The sequence below is a fragment of the Anopheles merus genome, chromosome 2R (genome assembly GCF_017562075.2).
Source record: "Anopheles merus strain MAF chromosome 2R, AmerM5.1, whole genome shotgun sequence".
NCBI classification, from domain to species: Eukaryota; Metazoa; Arthropoda; class Insecta; order Diptera; family Culicidae; genus Anopheles; species Anopheles merus.
This window is the reverse complement of record NC_054082.1, coordinates 43128770-43152651: the sequence shown is the minus strand read 5'-3', so window position 1 is coordinate 43152651 and position 23882 is coordinate 43128770. Positions and strand designations below refer to the sequence as shown.

General features: G+C 48.3%; 1 protein-coding gene across 9 annotated transcripts in view; it reads left to right on the top strand.

The window, feature by feature from the left end:
- LOC121588595 (protein winged eye-like) overlaps positions 1–23882 on the top strand; it is a 341422-nt gene that overhangs the window by 292563 nt on the left and 24977 nt on the right. For 8 of the 9 annotated variants that reach the window (XM_041906695.1, XM_041906696.1, XM_041906694.1 and 5 more), the window contains 4 exons: positions 16461–16591; positions 17757–17882; positions 19012–19986; positions 22923–23535. In XM_041906695.1, coding sequence (XP_041762629.1) covers positions 16461–16591; positions 17757–17882; positions 19012–19986; positions 22923–23535 — 1845 coding nt within the window. The remainder of the gene's footprint in view (positions 1–16460; positions 16592–17756; positions 17883–19011; positions 19987–22922; positions 23536–23882) is intronic. The other variant, XM_041906702.1, reaches the window with a different exon arrangement.

Sequence of the window (23882 nt, the reverse complement as noted above, 5' to 3'; positions counted from 1 at the left end):
CTTACAGCCTACAGGTATATACCCCGTTTCCCACAACTCCACACTCAAACAACCAATCTACACACCGCTCGAGCCCATTCATACTTGCCGTGCCAATGCAATGTCTACGTGAGCGCGTGTGTGTTTATGTTTATAGAAGTTGCGTTGTGCACACCCCCCGGGGAGGGGCGGGTTTGGGTTTGAGCAAACCAAATGGGAAATTTTGCCGTACACACACTGTCCTGTCTGCATTTGCTGCCGATGTTATGCTGTGGTTTTGCCATAAATAAGGCCGTACGAATGTGCATTGCCGAGGGAGTTCGGCTCTAGCAGCATTGCCGACGATTCCGCCTTCTGTGTGCACACCCGCTTTGATGCCAAAAAGGCTGACGCACTTGCATTTGCCGTTACTACTGCTACTACTACTACTTCCCTTGATTAATCCCTACATCCAGTGCATCCTGCTGCTGCCACTGCTGCACTTGCACTGCGCCCTGGTGCGCCTCCGTCTACCTCACCCCTGGTTGGCCCATTTACTGAAATGAAATATGAAACTTTCCAAAACATCCCAAGACTCCGCACAACCACTACCACGTTGCCTTGCTGCCCGTGCTTCACCCGGCGCTGTGGAATTCATTTCATATCAACGCACACACACAGAGCAACCATAGCATCGTCATCGTTGCCGCTAGGGGAGATGCGGGATGATGCTATCGTCATTACGCCGCAACGCAACGACAAACTGTATTTAACAAAACCAAAACTGACCGAGTTGTAAATTTTCCGGCCCACCCTTTTGGGGGGAGTCCCCACGCGCAGTTTGCATTTGCAGGGTTTACGCAAACCGGCGTTGTGCACCGCCGTGTAAAAAGGACTGCTGCACCAGCTGGATCTGGATCTGGTAGGCAGACGGTGGTTGTGGCGGGAAGGCAAGCCCTATGCAAACATCGAGAGTAGATTATAAATGTAAATTAGAAGAAGAATGCATCTCTGTGACACGTCGCCCTTTCAGCCACTGCCGCTCGTGTTTTCCCATGGCGATGACGCACAGTCGACATTGATGGTCCTCCCACCACACACACACACACACGTACACGCGTAGATCGACAGAGTGCAAAGTTGGGTTCGGTTGTTTTCCGCACATTTCTCAACACACACACACACACACACACACACACACACACACACACACACACACACACACACACACACACACACACACACACACACACACACACACACACACACACACACACACACACACACAAATTTCCTGCCCCGATTAATGTCGTGTCCTTCTTACTGCTGCGCCACACGACGCATCAGGCTGCTGCCGCATCTGGTGGCGGCTTGTGCGGATGCACTTGATGCACGATACGGCGCGTTCCATCGTGTTTTACCGAACGGCGCATATCGAGGCCGTCTGGGATGCGAGAGCGTCATATCCTACGGCGGAGGTCGTTTCCCTGTCGTTTTCGTTTGGATGTCATTTAATATTTAGCCACCCGTGCGTAGGACGAAGCGTAGTGGAAAGGGACCTTTTGCGCCCCGTTCCACAGAATCCTGTGTGCTCATACCGGTATCGGGAGAGAGAGATATACCATGAAGGGGGATAGTACAAGGGGCATCGGTAATTTCGTGCGAAATATATTTAATTTACCGAAAAGCCTCTTGCCCCGTTTGCGACATCCGGCCAGCCTACACTTCTGCCGGTGGTCACTGGTGCTTCTTGATCTCCTGTTTCGGTTCGCGAGCCACAATTGCAATCATCATAACACACCTTCTGATGTGTACACCTGGCACTCGGCACGGCGACGCTAGCGGACGGTTTGCTGTCGGCGGTGTACGGTAGCAGTCGTGACATTGGCGAGCTTTGGTTCGAGTTTTGCCATTTAATTTGTACCCACGTAGGCTAAAAGACCGGCCAGAGACCACACGTACACGAACGGCTCGGGCCAGAGACCGCTGGCAGACAATATCGAGATCCCGAAGAACGACACTACCGCCTCTTAATGTTTCTAATGCAATAGAAATGCATTCGTTCGCTCCCTGGTCGACGGCTACTGCACCCGATGGGTGTTGCTGATGCTCTCCGGTTGAACAGTCATCGAATCGCCCTGTCTCTTCTCCTGCAGCTCCTGCCAAAGCTCGCAAACGGGTGACAAACATTAGCGAGTTTTGGTTGTCTAGCTGTCCTGCGGGTGCCGAGGGCTGCATCGTCTCTGATAAGGCTAGCCCGGTTTGGATATGCATTGGAATTGTTTAAGCATGCAGCAACTGGCCCGTTAGTGGCCCGGATGCAGCACAGAATGCAGAAGCAGCTCGAAACCGAAGGGTGGCCGGCATGATCACGATTACGTGTGCTTGCGTTTATGAGTGTCGGTTGGAGCGGTTGGACATTGCTGCTGCCCCCTTCCTCACGCGCGCACCAGGGTTCTTCTGAGCACATTTGGGTTCTCTCTCCAGTGGCAATTTGAAGAAGAAAAAATGAAACTCCCATGCCTAAAACTAGCAGGCAAGGATACAGACCCAAACCGGTTTCCCTCCGTCACGGCAAACAGTTCGTGTGACACTTTTTCGCTCTGTTTTTATTTCCTACACATTATGCTCGGTCGCTAGCGCAAACACAGTGTGTGTGTTTGTGCATCGGAAACTGCATGTTTCGCGCGAATAGTAGACACGCCGGTGACGGTACAACAGCATATTGCATCTGCGGCGTCCTTTGGCGCTGCGATATCCTACAAACAGTGCACGCACGGGGGTGAGAAGAAGACTGCCTACAAGCGACACGTTCCTGTATGCAAAATGCATCGCCATAATGAAAAACAAATGAAAAATCAACAAGCAGCACATCACCCTCGGTGTGATTTCGGTCCCGCACTTCGAAACAGGGGTTTTTTTTTGTTGTTGTTGATGCACATGTGTTTTTTAGCCGTTGCCGTCGGGGAAGATAGCGGAAGATAGTGTCGGCTTCCCACGATACTCAGTGCATCAAATTACACGCACACGGCCACATGTACACAACATTGAACCGGAAACGTCCATTGCACGGAATGGAAGGCTTGATCCCTTGAAAACAGTAACATCGCACATCGCAGCCTGGACGTTCGCTCGTTGTGCTTAAATGACACCGAAAGCTTCAATACACGGATGGATCTCTGGGAGGCTCGGGTCTAATAAACACGACCTCTCGCCAGCAGCACCACCCCGTCTGTTCCGCGGGGGCTGTTTGCTGCGTATATGTAGCAACAAAAAAGTCCTCAATGTTGTTCTCTGCAAATGATGCATTCCCTTGGGAGACAGTAGAGGAGACTATGCAGAGAGGGGCCCAATAGTAGTGCCCAGAACCTTTTTATTACGGATTCAACAGCATTTAAAATGGAATATTTAATCCGTACACAAACGATATACGATGTGGGCTCCATGTACGTGTGTTTGTGTTATGGATGCTTCCCGTTCGGAGGATTCAAATGCATCCGCACCGGAGACGTACGTCGTACTCCTCCACTGTGTTTGCATATTAGAAATCACTTACTTGCGAGGGACAGCCAGAGGCGATTGTACGCTTCCCCAGGAGTTCGGCCTGCATCTGTATGCGAAGGCTTCAACAACATCAACAGCAACAACTCCCCCGTGAAACGTAAAGTTGTTCCTCAATTTGCAGTTATTCATGTGGATGGCCGCATCCGTTCCGTTTGTATTTACACACTATTGCACTACAGCATTGGCACGATCTCCCCGGTGGGGCTTCTCGCTAGCAGAGGCTGGCAGAGACGGTGCTTCGGAGTCTTCCGCCCATCCGGTCGCTGGACGATGGTAATGGTATTCTTGACGCACCGTTGCTCTGCTGCCCTTATCCGATGCGCTTAGTTTATCATATCGCTTCATAATTCTTCGAAATACGCCGCTCGGTACAGCTCGTTGCTCGGCTGTATCCTGCTGCCCGGAACTGCATTCTTCCTGTTTGCAACTGTGCACTTCGGCTCCAACAAGCATACACCGGCAAAGGAGTTATGAAAATATGAATATGCAAATGAACAATAAATAATATATATGTTTGCCTTTAAAATGGTTCTTAAGCCGCCGGGCGAGAGTCTTGAACCCTTCGCAAAACAATCGGCAGATGACGCTTACATTGAATCTAACCGTATTAAAGTCTGGGCTGGACATTACCATGCGACACTTGCAGCGATTCTATTTTGCATAGCTTGAGTTTTGCCCATGAAATAGTTGGAATGCATCACTTTAATACGCATCGGAGCAAGTTAAAATCGTGTTTTCTGATATGACATTTAATTTATTTAAACTTTAATTTTGCCATCTCCTGCCTCCTTCAATTCCATCGGCGGCAACAACGCCTTGGGAACCGGCCGCTTTCCGAAAAGGTGTGAAATACAAGGCCCGACCCCCGATGGGAAAATCAGATACACACACACCGCCCAGAATTGCTTAAAGTTCGTTCGCGTCTTTAAAAGTGACTCATCTGAAACAAAGCGGAAAGGGAGCAGCGAAGAAAAAAATGCGTGTTTCCCCGCACGTGCGCGCGCGCGCACCCCCGTTTCGGTCTGTTGCCTTTCGTGTTCTTCCGTGTTTCGACCAGCGCGACACACCAGCTACACCGCGCATTCCCCGCAGCATCGACTGTGGGACGATGAGACGGCACTTCTTTTGGCCCACTGGTAATCGTTTCAGGGGGGGTTTAGCAGGGGAATTCTTAATTTTCGGCAATGAACTTCCCGGGCCTCTGTGAGCAGTCACCGTGGGCCGGAGAATCCGTCGACCGTCCCGGAGCTCTAGACTCCCACCGGCGGCACCCACGCGCGCGCGCGCTCTCTCTCTCTCTCTCGGTTTCACTTTCATCCGGCCGTTCGGGCGTTGCGAAGGAAGTCAAGATTTAATTACACGCCTGATGGGAAGGGTTATTGCTTGTGTCTTGCACGTCTTGTTTATGCCGCTGATCACTTGCCAGCTAGCGTGCCTGTGCGAGCCTGCCAAACGACCAGCGCGCACTTTACTTTGGCACACAAATTGTCGACAAAAGAAGTCGGTAGTAGTTGGGCATGACGACGGTGGCGACGTCGCTCTAATAGAGCACGGCCTTTGCCAATCGGTTGGAACTTCTGCATGAGCCGCTACCCGGTTTGTTTACGGATGCTATACGAGCTGCTCAATTCCGGTATCCAAAACAGTTCGTAACTTTACGAGCACTAATTAACTGAGTGTGCTGCTTGCTGCAGAGCATCTTCGGTGGAAATTAGTTGAAATGGGAACTATGGAGACAAATGGAAGGTTTTTTTTTGTGATAATGTTCTTCTGCCATATTGTGTTTGCTCAAATCAATCACTGTTACTGTGCTGTATATTGACACGGTCCAACCTCTTCCAGGTGCACAATAACCTCATTATAAATTTGAAGAATAAAAAATCCCTCCAATTTCTTAGAATTATCCATTGCACGGTCATTGCAAACATTTCGCAACGGGTCACAAATACCAACGCTTGTCTGTCCCCATTCTACCCGTGCAAGAACATTGTTTACGCGTTAAGCTATTTAATTGTATGCAAATTGAGCTTGAATTATGCTTTCACCGGACGGCCAAATATCTTCCCGTTGTGTTACAACTGTGGCAGAGTGAGGAAAGGCAGCAAATTGCCGATGCATCTCACCAGCGTTGACTCCGGCAGCATCGGTTCGATTCACTTCCTTTCACTCGAACTTTTTCTTTGTCGTACGGTCACTGGGAGACAAGCATCGGTTTGAAATGGAAAATGCATCCCTCCACCGGGCGATGGTTGTACCCTTCCTTCCCTTCTCACCAAAGCCCCCTTACCGTGAGAAAGAATAGGAGTGTTTCAAAGTGTTTCATTTATTCATAAACTGCAACCCGCGAACCCGCGAAAGGGTTTGCAGGCGCCGAACGGCTTCCAACGTAGTAGATCATCCAAAAAACATGAGCTTTCCGGAGCGCCGAACAAGCAAACAGAGGTGAGAGAGAGGAGGGAGTGTTGTTTCTGTGGTTTTCCTTCCCCGTGCAGCCCGCGCGCCCTCGAAGATGTTCGAGTGCTGGGGGCCGTATGTTGAGCGGTTCCGATACGCGCGGAACCTTAGATAATGTAGCAAAATAATCATAATTATTACTCTTCCCCTCGCCGGTGGACCCTGCACCGCGGCCCCGTTCCCTTTTCGAACCGGTCGTTAGGCGATGAATCGAAAGCAAGGCTGCAATCTGGTTCGAACCGAGAAAGGAGGTTGAAAGGGAGAGCGAAAGAGCGAGAGAACTGAACGGTTGAAAGACTCGGCTTGACAAGGTTCGCGCTTGCTTCGTTTGCTTCCCGTGGGGGTTTGGGCTAATTATTTATATAGTCTCTAATTATTAATGCTATTGTTATGCGGGACTGGGCACACCACCGTTCGCCGTTCCGCATTGCAATGCTGTGCTTCCCGTGCGGGCGCGCGGGTGAGCGGGTGGGCGCGCGGTGATTGGCTGCTGCTGATGATGGGCTTGGCGCCTCCCTCCCACCCCTTTCATCCTGGCGTAGCACTTGGTGTGTCCACCGTGCACGTACCCATCGCGTCCTTACGTAAGCGTATTGTTCCTGCAGGATCGGATTCTCCAGTCTAATGGCTAATCTTCCCCGCTCGCGTCCGTGTTGATTACAGCACACGCCCAGGATCGTGCTGTGGCGGGATAAGCCACCTGAGCACCCATCTCGCTGCCCCTCGGGAGCGCCATTAAACCAGCTTCCAATCAGCCAGAAACGATTCAATCGATTTTGCAAAACAGTTTGTGCAATTCTTGCTTCGCACCACACCACCTCCCCTCATGAGCCTTTCCCTTGCCCTTTGGCGTGTGTGTGCCTAATGAATCGTTTCCGCGCTTCAACCACTTCCGATCGATGGAACACCGACGAAAGGGAATTGCTGGCGAGTTGTTGAGCAGGAGGTGCGCATTAGGGCTTTAGTGTTTTTTTTTGTTCGGTCTGTGCATTACCCAACGCTCACGGATGCTCTTCAACCCGGCAGTTGCCACTATAGCGGGAAGACCTCGATTCAATCGACTCATTGTCAGTGTTCCTGCGAGGGCGGCGTGCGTTGGATCCATTTAGGTACGTTTTTTTCCGGCTCGCCCTCTAGCTTTCCACACGAGTACAGAGAGTAAACTTGCTCCGCGTTAGGACGCTAGAGGGGAATGCCTAGTAGCACACAGCAAAAAATATCCATATATTCTGATAAAATACACGCCACACATTGTCCGGGGCAACAGAAGAGCGGCGAGCCTCTAGCGCACGAAGGAAATAATTATGAATAATGATGATGGCATCGGGCGCGCTAGTAGTTGGGGCGCATTGCCGCGGCGAAGCACTTTTATCGTTCGCAAATCGTTTCCCTCGTGCCACCGGGACTTTAGGCCGGCAAGAACTGGCGGCCCTTGTCTGAAAGGAAACGTACACCTACCTCGAAAAGCTAGTAGAAATCGAATATTGAAAGTCAACAACGGCGCTGCCGATGTATGGCGACTGTCGATGAACCTCGCCCTGCGGTGGGACGCGCCGCTCGAGTTGAGTTCCCGGCTGGCCGTTATGGATGGATAATTTTTCCTCAATTCGTTACGAGGTTTTCTATTATTCTTATCTTTGCCTCTCTCTCCCTCTAGCTTTCACTTCCATACATCACTTCCTATTGTTCCCGTTCCTCTTTTCCATACTGAATCGTTTGTTGCTGTCTTTTTATCGCTTCTGCATTCAATCTCTTCATCATCGGTTCGGGTGTTTCGGATGTCCCCGCGGAGTGCTCTCGCGCCGCGATCGACCCGCTAACGTCGTCGCTGCCGGTTCGGGCGCATATATTTGGTCTCTGAAAATAAAATTAATGAGGGATTAAGCTATGACTTCATTAATCAAATTGAATGCCGGTCATTGATTATCGTCGGAAGACGCCTCACAAACGCGTACCAGTGTGTGAGTGCCGTATGTTTGTGCGTGTGTGTGTATCGTTCGTGTTCGCTTTTGTGATTTATGGAATGATTTTTATGTGCTTATTGTTGATGCACGGGCAACAACACCGTCCTGTGTCGTCCTGTGCATTAATGCTACTCACACATTGCTATTCCACAGCACGTCTTCGTCAAATAACGCCCCCTCGCATGGTAAACGCATAATACACCGATACAAATCGAACCCCGAATCATTTCGAAAGTGATATTGATTGTTTTCCATCATCTTGAGCTGCGTCTTCTCCACTTTTGCTGAGTGCGAATGGAAAGCAGAAGCGGGAAATCGAGCCCGGGCGCGCACATCCTGCCCACGACACTAATCTGAAACGTTTAAGCTGCAACGTTTAGGCATTATGATGCTATTAGTATCTTGCCACCGCCATCTCTGCCATTTCCCAGCGCATGGGGGTGGATCAATTTTCTCGCCCAAGGGCAGCACCCATCAATTGGGACAACAAGCTGCAATCGAATTACGCCGAGTGGAGATGGATTCATTTGTTTCGTGGCATTACGTACCGGTGACATTTTTCACGTCCCAGCTCTACCGGCGTTCCGTTTGGCTTTCGCACGCTGTTTTCTTCGATGCTGAGCTTTGTTTGGGGCGGTTTTGGTTTCCTTTTTCCCAACAGCAAAGTGAGTATTGATTTGCGTGTTGTGTCCATTTGTACTTGCTGTTGTTTGTATTGTTTTCGTTGCCTTATAAGTCGGTGATAAGATTAATTGTGACTCATTTGGTAGAACAATAACGATCCGTCGTAAGCATTTGTGTTGGGCCGTGTTTTGGCTTATCTTGCTTCAAGGCAGCTTTGCCGAAGATTCTTTCTTGGGTTGGGATTGGGCTTTTTTGTTATCGGGTGTCTCCTCCACCACCAACCATCACCACGTACCGGCCATTCAATTATATCCGGTGATTCGCATGTTTTCTTTCTTCTCTCTTAAGCTCAACCTTAAATGTCTCTATCACCATCATCATCCCCATGAACGTGGCAGTTAGCTAATGTACTGGGTTGGGTGTTCGTTCTAAGCGATCGTAAGCGACCACGCGTCCAATCTTTAAAGCCGGTACAGTGCTTTACCGGCAAACCAACCAAAAAAAGAAGCGTGCTCCAACCAGGCACGGGTTATGTTTACGCGTGTTATCCGCACCCGTGTATCGCAGCACTTTGCTCTGACGCAAGTCAGGCAACCGAGTGTTTCGGCGCTCGTAAACCCGGCCATGCCCCGGGAAAGTTTGTGTAATGTTTAGAGGCCGTAGGAGCGTGTTCGTAACCCCGCTGTAAAACCTTCACCACAAACAACGCAACCAAACTGGACAAACGGTACGCTGTGAGACATTAAACAGCGCACCTCCCATGCATTCGGGCGCAATGCGCATACACATCTCCTTTCCTGCGGTGGTGAAGGTGTTTACGACTAGCTGACGGACCAGGCAAACCAAAGATAGAGAGAGACAGAGCTGAGGACAAGTAAAGGCAACAACGAAAAGAGTTCCCTAAAGTTCGGATACTACTTGCGCGTCTCTAATTGACATGCACTGTGGCGTGCGTTAGACTAGCGCGGGTTTACGAGTGAAGTTTCTCCGTTTTACGATTAATAAATCAGCCGATAAGCCGCCAAGAATGGACGGGCTGTAGACGAATGGAATTTCCTGTGGCATTATTCATAACCACAAAAGCCGCGCGGTGGTGGTCACAAGATTTTACTACGCTCCATTCCGTTCATGCGTACTGCCGAAATTGACCAACTCCCCAAATAATGCTCGCATGTCTTGCTTGATGTCTATGCAGTTTTGATGGAAGCTAAACGATCGATTCGTTGGATGAATCGTTAGTTCGATGAATGAATTGAGCAGCAGCTTGATCAACGTCACCATAAAATAGTTGGGCCCTTGGAAGACAACTCGGATGATGTCTCTTCTTCTAATTTGTACTTTACGATGAGCAGTGCCCATAAATCAGGATAAGCAATTAGCTCATGATCGACTCGTCGTTGTTTCGCTTTCACTCTTTCGTGCCTCTGACAAAGAGCCAACGCGTCACCAATTCTAGAAAATTCTTCGAGTACATAAGGCAATGTGGCACAGTGATAAAAAAGCTGCACGCCAAAATGACGTAAAATCCTTGAATAATTTATTAAATTAGAGCATCGTAAACCTGTCGGCTTGACAGTTTGCTGATGTGTGTTCCAAGGTAAATATCCGCCTACCTGTACAATGTGTCTTGCAGTGTCGAAAAAAACAACACCCCCATAAACCAAATGCTGTCTCCTTTTTTCACTCGGCCATAAATTACCTCTCCCACTTTACCCGCTGTACAGCCAGCTATCCACACCCGTGAAAGAAAAAATATCCTAAAGAAGAAATAGCGTCCAATTCCGGTAGAACTTTCTTGATTACCAGTGGCCACACAAGCGCCCAATGCCCGCTGTTCGTCTCGCTACGCACCGCTGATCCAAATGCAGGTACCGCCTGGGTCCAGACTCCTTAATTATAACGGAACGAAGTCAACAGAATCAACAACCGGAACTACTACACATGCCGTGGGGGAAAACGAAGGGGCACACACGTATGTACCGCCAAACCACACGTGTACCGACAGCAGCGGGCGTGATAGAAACACGATGCATCCCATTGCAGCACGCGGGTGCCGCCGGGGAACGAACACACGAAGCACGATCACAAATTCTAGAGTTTCCAATAAATTTTCCGAACCAAATTGAGTTGTACGGTAATTACGAAAGCCATTAGCGGAACTGAGACTTACGACGGTGGTGCTGCTGGCTGACGGGCTAGATGGTAGGCTTTCCTTTTGCCGCGACTAGTCGTCGTATCATAACCCCCACCCTGTTGGCTAGAGGTTCCTCCAGAAACCACCCAGCAGCGCCAATCGTTACAACGCCCTATCTTGCTAACTTTTGCACCAGCGCTAGATTATGTACATGCGCGCTGAGTTGGAAGGAAAACCCAGCCACCAGTTAGTTTTGGTAGCCACTCTAAAGTGACTCCCTTTTTTCCTGATGTGCACACTTGATGTCCCTGGTATTATCCATCGTAACCAATCCGCCCCTCACACCCCCTTCAATACTGCGCGCTGCAATCGATGGTAATTTATGGCTTGTGGAGCTATAACCAAGTTTAGGCCCAGGCAACAGGCGATGGTTCACATCTTTCGTAACTCTTCCTTAATTTACGAAACAGTCCCGCTGCTTGATGGATGAAAGGTTCTTTCATCGATAAATGGCAGTACGTGCAAAGTTTTAATGTCTATTTTTCCTCCATCACGGGCGTAGCAAAGGAATGGAGAGGGAAGAAATTGATAGAACGACGGTTTCCATTGAAAGCGCGAGCGATAACTCTGCGATGGAGCGAGGGTATCGAGACAGAGCTTAGAAGCAGGGGACAGAATCTATCAACCTGGCATCTATCTTCCAAAAGGGGCAATCTTTTATCCTCTTATCGCATACCGTCAATCTTGAAACCGCCCGTTTTCTTCCTTTTGAAGGCGTCTTTGTAATACACTTTTTTGGTTGGGGCATTTCAGTTTTCTTTTGTTAAATTTTCTGTTCAAATAAACTTTTTTTTTCTTTGATCTCAAGTTTGGTAACACGCCTAAATTTTTGCATTAAGGTTTGGCCTTTAATAAATCGGCCATTGGTGAATAAGTTTTGGAAGGCCTTTTTATAGTTCCCTATTTACAAATAGATATTTTTTACACGTATTGAAAATATTCCATCTTGATTTTCTCTTAATGCTTACCATCCATGTATCAATTATAAAATCGGTTGTTTTTTCTTATGGGATTGCATATATTTATCCTTCCTTTATGTGCTTGGGAAACTTCGCACATGCACTTCTTCGTTGAGTCTTTACCCCTAGAAGACTTCTAAGCATAATCATTGTTGTTATCTTTCAATCACACTCCCACATGTTTCGTAACGTTGATGAAATCTTGCTATGCAAAATGGATTTATTCCAAAAGACCTCGGTGTGGTAACGGTAAAGTCATTCCTACCCCGAAAACATCTCTCTTGTACATGCGACCTAATCTTGCGGTTTTGAACGGAGCTTAAAATTATTATCTACAAGACCGAGCTGACAAAAACAAACCATTGACCGTTTTCCTAGTCAGAACCTTGCAGACAGAATAATTTTCGCTCTCCAAAACGCCCATTTTCTTCAGTACGTAAGGAGCAAGATTTATTACAAGTAGGACGACGTAGACGTTTACGAAAATAAACAAACTTCCCACAAGTCCGCTGGTTTCGGCCTTCTTGGAGATAGTCTACTTGGCTGACGCCCGTCCGATCGGTTGAATAACAGAGTTAAATGCACCGGAAAGGCAGGAAAGAGGATGTGAGTTGAATTTGCATTGAGCTCTATCGGTCAGAAACCATGCTCGTTTGATAAGGGTATCCTCCCGGAACAACCAGCCACACACCGCTGTGTGTGTCTGGACATCGCTGTCTGCCAAGAAGAAAGACACGAACCTTGAGAAATATTGTGTCACATGGCTTCTTGGGCAATATAGTGCTCGATCAAACAAGCAGAAGCTTGTTTCTTTATCTGGAAACTAAAAATTTTATTGTTCTTACTCGTCCGACTAACCGGTATTGTGCGACGCTCTCGACGGTAACTGATAGGCTCAACCTGGTTCAACTTCCACCATCGGATCAACTGACCGGACAGAGAGGCTGCTTTTCGTGTCGAGCTGTAGTGCGTTCCGGGCCGACAGCTTCACAAGATAAACAAAACTTCCGGGAGCTAAGATAAATGGTAACGACACAGGGAGAAAGAGAACGTCGTGCAAGAAGTTCTTAGAAAGGCCGTGATCGTCTCGAGAAGGTGTCGTAAATTTCGAACCACCGTCGTCGTATGTATGGGGTTGTGTGTGATGGAGCGCGAGTGTGAGCCGTTCAATTCGTACCGGCAATTTCGTCTTCATCTTCGCTCGTTTATTTCCGAACGTTCTAAACAGTATCATTTTCAATTTTGTTTCCCCACCGAGAATGTGCTGGCCAAACCAGATGATCGAAACGTGGAAGGCAGGCATGGCGTGGCGGAACATGCAAGTCAAGCCTACGGCCTAATGTTAGCAAACGGGAATTTGTCCACCTTGCTGTGTCATGTCAAAATCCTTTTCATGTTCGACTCGTACCGTGTGCTATATGAGCCACAGTACAGGGCTTCTGTGTACCCAACGATAGAACAACTAATGTTGCCACACGCAGTAAGAAAAGCAAGAATGTTTGGAGTCTGGAACACAAGAATTGGAGTTGGAGGCAAAGCTGACGAAAAGGTACGAAACGACTCAAAACATCTTTTTTGTTCGAAAGGATTCCAGCCCTCCGTCGCATGGCAGCAGTATAACCACCGATTTCTTTGTCATTTCTTCCGCTAGTAAGTAACGTGCTTAAAGCGACAGCTCAAGGAAGGTACAGACAGTATAAAAGACTACACGTTCTTGGAATATTCTGTCATGTTCCGTAGCATAACGATTCGTTGGCAAACAGTAGTGTGGGCCTGCTTCATGTTTACTGTTTTGCGTTTGCACGAAGGTGACAGAGAATGCAATCTCACACTAAGCGTACTGGAAATTTTCATTTAGACATTATCGGTGTGGTTTAAGACTTTATGTGACTTTATTACAAAAATTGTTGGATATTCAAAGCAAAGTGTTTTTAAACAAGCAAAGACTAATATTAAAACATTTTACCACCATTTTTGCCCTCAGCGCAGAAGTATGTGTTTTTTCTCGATTCCTCTTACTAGTTCTCAGCTAGAAGACCAGCCAAAGTCTATACACAGCTAGTTAGGTTGTGCAACCTTCGCTAGACTGTGCTGTCAAACCTGTTTCAGGTGGGATACCATCGTAATGTAATAACCGTCGAAACGAAGAATTAGAGATCTCCCTTGCAATTCCAATCAAAACCTGCACCCACCCACTGCGTGGTCGCGGTGCTGTGGCCCCATTCTTGGAAGCAAAACTACCATCACCACCGTGACTGTTCTGTCGTAAGCTCGTTTGTCGTAAATGAGATTTTCTTAGTTCCGGTTTTTAGCCCCAGCGATAAAAACCACCAGCCAGTGCCCGGTGGCTCTGGTTTCCTGTCAAACGCAACCGGGGATTTATTGGTTTACTTTGGTCGACAAGCGAACCCCCGCCAGCTGGCTCGCCCTTCGGCACTGGCACTGTAAAATGCACGCACAACCGCACCGTACAGCCTCCCCGACCGAAGATTAATGAAAGCCAGAAACAACCGGTCGAGCGGTAAAACTTTCCCCATTCGACACCGGTGTGCTCCCGATGTCCGATTTCAAGTTTGCGCCCAGCAAACGAACTTCCGCGGGGGACCTCGCACCTAAGCCCCTGGACAAACTTTGTGACATTGCTTGCAACAGAGAAGCGGTTTTCGAGAAAAAAGGTGTACCAGCAGCAGCAGCAGCAGAATGCTAATCGAAATTTTTGACCATTCCTCCTCGAACCGAACTCCCAGGTTCCTTTGGCTACCCATGGACAGTGCGTTGTGGAACTTAGACGCAAACTTTCAACGGGGTTTAATGCGGGAGTAAACACTCACATACACACACGCAAAGGGACGCCAGCCTTGCTCTTTGTGGCGGCGACTCGTTTGCATACTTTGCCCTCATTCTCGTTCTTTTCCCCTGAGCAGCCGGATCATGTGTCGGAACTCGGAGCTACACTGGGGCCGTAAATCACCTCCGATCCAATAGTGGCACAAACTTCAACTGCTCCTTGACTGAGACCCCACTGGCTGGCATGCGCGTCACCTCCGAGCACTACCACCAGATCTCCGCTTGGCGATGCTTTAATCTATGCCCTCCCTCCCGTCCTTTTACACCCGATATCTCACGCCTCACACGCTATCGGCTCGCGTAACTTCTGCAGCTGACGGAGGTTCTGGTGTGCAACTGCTGTTTGCAGTTCGTTATAAATTATCAGTACACATCGACACCGCGCAACAACACGCGGCTCGTTACTCGGCAATTTCGCGAGTGGGATTCGCGGCCGTCCATTGCAGCAAATCGAAAGAGCCTTCTCCGTTCGCTTATGGCAAGCATTTAGCAGCTTATTTACGATACGGTCCAAGCAGTATGGCTGCAACGGGCTTATTTCAAACCGAAATGCTGGGAATGCTCACAAAGCTGACTGTCTAACTTTTCATATTCTGCACCATACTTGCTTCGCGTCTTATTTGGTAAATAACATTACTTAAGTGTAGGCAGACCGGGAGAACCAAAGCTCTCACCCACAATGAAGGAAGCAGAAAACTCATCTAACGAGTGTGTATATGTAGTTTCAATGTAAATCGTTCCATGTTTAGTTTCCTCCAAGAATATAATAAAAAAAACCTAGTCATGCTAGTTGTGGCTAAGAGGGTTTTTTTTCATGTCCAACTCGAATAAATAGGCTCAATGTGCCCTCTGCCCACAAGCACTTTGCTTTACTGCACACCAAACAGCATGGAATTCAAACGAACCAACGCTCACTCGTTCGCTTACGTAAGTGTCCTTTTAAAAGCTCATAGTCGTGCACGGCTCTTGCTGCTCGAACGAAAATAAAACCCATATCCCTAACGAATTCTAACTCTTGCGCGCGACCTAAACCTCCAAAAGCCCAGCCTTAGGCCCAGGCACGCTTTACCACAAACATAGTCCCCGGAAAAGAGGAGAGCTGGTTCGTCTTATCTCCATCTCATTCCGGTCGTTTCGGGCTGTGTGGCTCAGGCGGTCGTTTCAGTGGGGGTATATTTATTTTTTGTGCGCGCCCCAACCCGATTCTCGCTTCTTTGCGAGGCTTTCGTTCATTTATTTTATGGGTACATCAGGCAGAATCGTGTAGCCTTTCGTACGCCATCCATCGTTAGTCGGGCTCATTCCACAAAACCCGCAAATGTTTGCTAAAACGCGCCTCCTGCACACTAGCACACACATACACACCTATCGGCATGCCGTAGTCCGTGACATGCATTCATAGCCGGACCAGCCGGGCCCGAGCCTGGTGATTGCTGGTGCTGCCCAGCAAAATCCCTTTCGCAAACCGGCCGACCTTTGCTCAGCTTCTCAGCTATGACCATGAGACCATTGCCGTCCTGCGTCAGCATAGCAGAACCCTCCTCACGAATCGCTGTGGAATTGGGATTTTCTTTTCTCCACTTCGCATCTGCTTGGTTGCAAAAATAGGTCCCTCAGTGGGGTTGGTTTTCAATTTCTCAGAGCTTAGCTGGTCTAGGTAGCTTTTCGTCGGACCTATTTGCGCTTGGGCAGTAGAGTGCTGTGTTGCTTGCTGAACAGAATTCGCTGTGGACGAAATGTTTTGTTGGTTGTGTTCAATCAGAATATTGACAAAGATATCCAAGTCAAATTTTTATTTGAATTTTATAACCTTACTCCAGATTTAATAGTGACCATATGTTTTCTAGTTCAATGTTTTAATATCCAACATTTTCGGCTTCTTTTTTCTATTTACAGTGACCGAATCACTTTTTGCCGCTGGAGGATACAACACACCTCCTGCCAGCTCTCCATTTCTGCCCTGCTCTCCGTTAGAGCTTGTGGCCAAAAACTTTCACAGTGCCGGAGCTGCCCTCTCGTTCAGTCAGGTAAGTGTGACCGAGGTGTTGGTTTTTGTTTTCTTTTCAGGACCCCGGGCCTATGGTATAAACAAATTTAATTAGGAGCACATTATTCTACTCAAAGCCGAAACAAGCGGGAGGGAAAAAAAACCAGGCCCGTTGATCTTGTTTGTTCGTCTTTGGAGTTCGATTTGTCTTGCCTGGCTGGCCCGACGCTGAGAGGAAATGCTCCGGGTTTGGAAGGAAAGAATTTACGGCATCCCGTCGAGTTTCGCACGTCAATCATGGCGTTTCCATTCGCACGCGCGCTCTTTCTCTGGCACAGGATCGACGTCCGTGCTCCTTACTTGGTCAAGCCCGTCGACGCGAAGATCGATGATGGCTTAAGAACCCCGCTGGCGTGACGATTTTGTTGTTTTTTCTTCCTTCCCTTTGAACTGTTTTGGGTTCTTCCCGACGCACCCCCCAACCCTCGCTTTCAAACTCCGTGCCAGCCACTATCGCCCAAGCCCCGGAAACCAACAGAACACCTCCAATACAGCAAACAATACAGCAGGGGGGAGGAAAACACCCGCGAGGAAAAAGGAAAAGTGTCATTAATCAAAGCCCGGGGCTTGCCACGGTTTCGATCACGTTTGGATAGACGCTAGACGTGGTGTCGAAGCGGAACGCACACCCATACACAAACTGTGTGCGATGCTTCCGCGTCTCGTACGCGTGTGTTTGCGGGTTGTGCGTTCGCGTACCAGCGGCAGCATGATTATTGATGAGCTGTGGAAACGACTTCTCTCCGTTGGCCGCGGGTATGCGCGCGGAGCGAAGAAAGTGCCATACTCCTATTAACGGCCTATTTGAGGTGCTGTTCAGAGCGAAGGCCCGAAGAACCGTTCTTGTTCTTTCCCCGGAAAAAGCTCCCAACGAGCGCGTTTACGTCTGTTTGAACGATCAACCATTTGCCTATCTACAGCTGTATGCCTACTGACAAAATATTTACTGCGTAGCAGCAGCGAGTCCGTGGGGTGAAGCTACACAGCCCCAACACACGTGAATGATTGTGCGACATGGTGTTAAAACCATCAACCGTCTCCACAGCTCAACACTGAATTTAAATGAGTCGTGGCGCGGCGTGGAAAGAGCTTCAACAGACCCAAAAGAAGCAAACACTAACAATCCAATGTGCTTTCTTTCACAGGCAAACAGCAGCATCTTCGTGCAGTCGCAGACCGATTTCATCAATGGCATCACGTCGGTCGCGAAGAAAACCGAAACCTGCATCGGACGGTGGGAGCATGGCACCATAGAACCGCTGCAGATACAGGTACGCGTCTGGGTGTTTCGTTCGTCTTTTCAATTGTCAAACATTGCAGCATTCACGTTCAGTTCGATGTCAATTATGTTCAACATATATACATATATATACGCGCGCATGATTTACGCTTATGAAGGGAGTGGGAGGGTTTGTCCTGTTTCTGCTGCTACAAACGCACACATAAATATACCGGTGTGGATGTCACATACCATTCGACAGCTCATTAAAAAATTGATTACGTCATTTGGCCACATCATCTTGTATTTTTTTGTCGAAATTTACGATTCAAAATACCCAACCAATCGCATCCAAACCGTTCATCATGAACTGCTTTACATTCTGGGTGATTAATAAGCAGCAAAAACACATTTCATTTTATTCTTCTTTACCGAACGTTTTATGTTAGTTAGAAATCGTGTGTTTAATGTGTGTCTGTTTTGTTGTCTAATATTTGTGTTTAATGCCCTTTCTTCTCTCTGCGATTGGAACAAAGCAGTAAACATATTGTTCGTTTGAACATTGATTGGTCTGTCTATATCAAAATTTCTTTCCCGGCCAAACCTCACTGATGAATAAAATTGCAAAAATATGCTGGTAAAATTGTTTAAAAAAAAAACATATCATTGATTGTACTGCTTATTGCTAATGATTGGGGACACAAGGCGATTGGACTCGCTAAACAGTGCCGGGGACGGTACAAGACAAAGGATTCCACCCACATGCACATCATTGACCGGGTCGCGTTTACCAGCATATTACTCCCCCGGGATCATTATCGTTATCTCTGAATGAATTTATTCCTGCAAAACTTGAATACAATTATCATTATGTTATGCTTCATTTGCCACGAACTCTCATTTCCCTTCCTCTCGCCCTCTTTCTCTCTCTCATTGGTTTTCATTTGTACAAAACGATTCCATTTCACGAACGTTATGTTTATTGGTTATTCCTAATGCTTTGACTTGTTTTGTTGTGTTGTACGTTTCTATCTGAACCTGCTTTTGTTCGCCTGTTTGTGTGTTTGTGTGAGTTCACGTTGCGTTACGAGTTCACTGTACACGGAACTCGAGTATAGCCAACCCAAAAAAATGACCGATCCGTTGTGTGTCATGTCCGTTCGCACTTGTTCTCAATGCAGGTACCATCGAACTCATTTTTGCCACCGGCAGCCACTGGCAGCTTCGCACTCAACTCACCAGAGAGCGCCAGTTCCGGCGGGGACCCTTTTCTGGCCCGCGCCCGTGACAAGCTTCAGCCGTCGTACGGTGGGGCGTTCCATGCCGACGATCCGTACCTTCGCAGCTACTGCATCGAGCGTGAGTACCACGAACGATTGCTAGCGACGCTCGCGACGAGGGACGATAGAACATCGAACCCTCCTCATCTGCCAGCTCGTACTCGTCACGCCGAGACGTTCGATCGCTACGACTCGACGGCTCTGCTGAGTCCGACCTCGCCTCCTACCATCACGTCACCGTACTGCGAGTACGGCAAGCGCAAGCAACACTCAATCCCGCTCGAACGGTCGTCGGAGGTCGTGCGGTCGTCGACGAACGGTATCGATGCTCGATCGCTGCCGCTCCTCCATACGTCACACACTCCCCGGCAGCCGACTTCCGGACCGCAGCAGCGGCACCTCGAAGCTGCGCCAGCACCGCCGGAACTGTCCGGCAGTGCCCAGCAACCTGCCACCGCTGATCGGCAGCAGCAGCAGCAGCATCAGGAGCAGCAGAGCGAAGCATCAATCAAACCGGCCACAGTAACGCCACCGTCGTCACAACAGACGCACGAATCGGCGCCATCTAGTGAAGCTGTCAATCATAGACCACGGCGCCGTTGGGCAGCTCTGCATTCGGCGCACGCCAGCAAAGCGAACGGGAGCGACTGCGTACCGACGCTAACCTCCGACCGTACAGCCGTCGGTGGGGAGTCAGCAGCGACGACTTCTAACGCTAGGTCCGGTGCCTCTTGCAGACCCAAGTCACCAGGACAGCAGTCCGAAGCGCTTCGGGCGGCACAGCGGCTTCCGAAGAAGCGACGCTCGATCGTATTCGAACGGACGGAGGAATCTTCTACCGTTAGCCGTGACACGGACAGCAAGACCGTTGTTCACGTAAGTTTAAAATGCTTTACACCGATGAGCTCGTTTGTTGATGTCGATTTGAAGTTGCTAGAGTGGTAGATAGATGAAGAGAGTGAGAGGGAGAGAAAAAGAGAGAAGGCTCTAAAGAGAGTTGCCTTGAAACCACCAATTCGAAAACTCTCATGCATTGCAGCAAAATAATTCTAAATTTGGTCGAATCTCCTTTTCACGACCTTATATAGTAATAATATAATAGCATCTTTAGTCCGTGAAATTTCATTTTTTTTTCTATATTGAAGCTGTATTGGACTACAAACATCTCGGTCAGCATCAATGTTGAAAAAGATAGAGGAACTAAAGGAAGCACTATTCACAACAAGCATAACATTTCGAACTAACCACAAAACCTAATGCAAATCGGCAATCGAAGAATGCTGCCTTATGGGTGTAGTAATTAATGTTCGCGCACTGATCCCACTGTGTGCTTGCCCGTCTCTGTGTATGTTTCATGTGTCTGTTTTAACTTTTTGTTGTTGTTTTTACGTGTTGTTGCGCGTACCACAAACCGCCGTCAAACCCTTCTGCCCGTGCTTCTCACACATTTATCATTCCTGGTAGGGTTCCTCCCTTTGTTGGTGGGTACCATTATTGTGCGGACCTTTTGCTTGAGCTCAGAGCAACGAAAATGTCGCCATAGCGAGCGGAGGTTGGAAAATATTCCTGCCCAAGCTACCATTACCATTCTCAGTGCCCTTCTCGTTAAGGCATTGCTTCGTTGTTGTGTCCGCTGAGGAATTGTGGTTTTTTTATGCTGTATGCCGTCATGTGTGTCTCTCTATATGTGTGAATGTGTATGTGTGTGTTGTTTTATTTATTAGTGCATCGTTTTGTCGCTCCCATTAGGGCTCCTCGGCATACCAATCCTGGAGTTGCAAAGTGCATTTTTCCCGAACCTCCCTTTTTCCGTCTTGGTACAATTATAAATTCACAACGGAGGTGAAATCTTAGACCCACTCCGCTCTTTCTCTCGCTCTCTCTCGCTCTCTCTCTCTCTCTCTGTCCCTCGAGAGTGATTCCAAATGCTGCTGAATACCAAAATGTTGCAACCGGGAAAAACATGCATGTCATTGCATGTTGCAAGCTGCAGTAAGCTATTGTAAGCGCATAAAAAAACAACCCGCATGTAGAAGGCACATCGCGCGGTTCCTGAGAATCGCAAATTAATTCCACCATCGATTCCATTACACGCGCGCGCATCCCTTGGGTCTGTGCTGTGCTCGGTACTTGAGGGAGAGGGAGGGCGGAGGAGAAACTCCAAGACCTCGAACACACCAACTCCAAAGACCTCCTCTGCTGTAGGCCCGATCGTCGACTGTAGCTTCTTTCGACTTGTGACATTTTATTCAATTTCATGTAGTTCTCAGTACAGTTTCTCGTGTACTACAAAAAACCAGCTCTACATTACCTTCTCTCTTCGCACACACACACACACACACACACACAATTTTGCTGTACAATTTTGTATTCCATCCATCGGTGGTGCACAGTTTTATTGTGCTATTCTCTGTAACTTTTTATTGCCGCGGCTCTGAAACACTTGCGTACAAAAGGTACAGCGCAGCAGCGCGCCCAACATCTTCTGGTGTTGCAGAGTTCGCGAAATCCATCCACCGCGAATCGTGTTGACCGATGGGGGTTGGCTGTTAATTTTTTAATTGCGTTCCTCAAATAGCTCATCATATGTCCCGGGGACAAAGAGAAAGAGCGAGGCAAGCACCGACTTTTTATGGTCTCTGAAGTTTTTCAAGCCTCATTGACTATTCCGTCCTCTTCGGTTAGTTGGGGCGTGCAAAATTATGAAAGCACTTCTGTCTCTCTCTTTCCCTCTATCCATTGACATTGAATCCTTGAACTAGCAGTAAGCTGTTTTTTAAGTTTTCCTGCAATTGCACTTTTTTCAAGTTACAAAATCACCTGTAATATCCAATCTCTTGGCAGCTTTCGTTGTAGCTGTTGCTTGCTGAATGAGGTTGCCATAAGCTGAATCTCACGAACATTAAACACGAACCGTAAAACCAGTGGTGATAGTGCACTTTACAAGCATGACGGATTAATTCAATCTTGAAAGTAATGCTCTTCCATGGAGATTCGCGTTTTTTTAGCTATTCGGAATGCACTGCACGATCCGTGTTCAAGACAACTCAAGGGATGTGGCGAAAATGAATGATTTTTTGTTTGTTTCTTTTGCTATCACAATCGTAAAGCGGAAAGGTACACCTCACCTTTTTACTGTAAAAAGCATTTCACTCACAAATTCTGTATGATACCGCTGATTTTTCTGCTCTCCGCAGTCAAAATAAAATCCCCCGCATTTTTTTAAAGATTATCTATTGATAACAGTTACGCTTTCACTATCACTTTACGACCTCCCGTTTTTTCCCCTTTTCAATTTGACATTTGACCGTAGGCAGGGCGCGCAACATCGTGCCACCAGCGCATGAAGATTTAAATTAATTATTTATAAGCCTATGCTGAACGATGCATAAAAAAAATCCCCCTCCATCAGCGGCACAATGTTGTTGCGGTGGGCTGATCGTGGAAAGAAAGTTATCCATCGCCATTGTTCATGGCGCACATGCAAGCAGGCAAGCCACACTCGAAAGCCACACTTTGTACCGTTGGTTTCTCATTAAATATGTAAGATTTACTGAACGATTTTATTTATGGCCATCAAAACAATACAGACGCGGAAAGCTTTTACGGTAACAGCAATAGTGGGCTGTTTTGCGAGGTGAATAAATTAAATTTGTCCCGATGTACTTTAGTGGGAAACCATTAGACAACAAGCTTGAAACAAAACCAAAACTGTAAACTTTTCGAAAATGGAAACCAACCGATGGATGCACAGTAAAATGTCAATGAGCCGCAGTCGTTGAACGCCACTTTCTTTTCTTCCCTTTTTGCAGATCAAGCGTGAACCGTGTCAGGTGTCGGAAGTCACCACATCGAACAGTTACGAAGCGTCCAGCAACGCGACGGCCCTGAATGCCATCATAAAACTCGAAGCATCCTCCCCGAAGGCACTAACGGCGGCTGGCGGTAGTAGTAGTAGTAGCAGTAGTGCCAGCAGCAACCCGGCACCAGCTGCCCGGGCCCACCATCACCATCTCAGCCACAGTGCCAGCGCAATCATTAGCAACGTTACCGTGGGTGGCAGCACTGGTACCTCCGGTAGCGCGACACTCGGCACCGGCGGAGGTGCCAACGCCAGCTCGAGCGCCGTCGCCGCCACGATGGAACAACTCGGGCTAGCGTCGGGCACCACCAGCAACACGCAGCAGCATTCAACCACCCAACCACCCGGCACGACCACCAGCACCGCCTCATCCGTCGCCTCCATCCCTGTGGGCATCGCGGTCGCCCGCCAACGGCTCCAAGAAAGTGCGACCACCCCGGCGTCCCAGCTGCACCCCACGAAAGAGCTGAATCGGTACAGCGTAGGGCTGGCGGCGGCCGCTGCCGCTGCGGCTACCAATGGTGGCTCGCTGAACGGCACTGTCGGTACAACGGCCGATCTGGGTAAGTGTGCCAAGTGACGGATGGAGAGGGTAAACACAATCGGTTAAAATTGTTTTATTTTTGTGTTAGTTTTGAATGCAGAACTGTTTCGCAAACAATATCCTTCAACCAAAGCAAACAGCGCCTTTCTCCCACTTTTTTTTTGTTTTTTTTTTGCCATTTAACGCAATGACTCAAAAAGCCCCCAAAACACCAAAGCAAAGCAAAATATATCCCCCCAAAACGAGCGGCGCACACATGTTCTTTGGCCCTACTCCGCCCCAAACCATAATCCTCATTACCGATCAATCATTCATCGAATTGTTTTGTTTTCTCTTCCACACCTCTCCGCTCGGTTTGCCTCCACC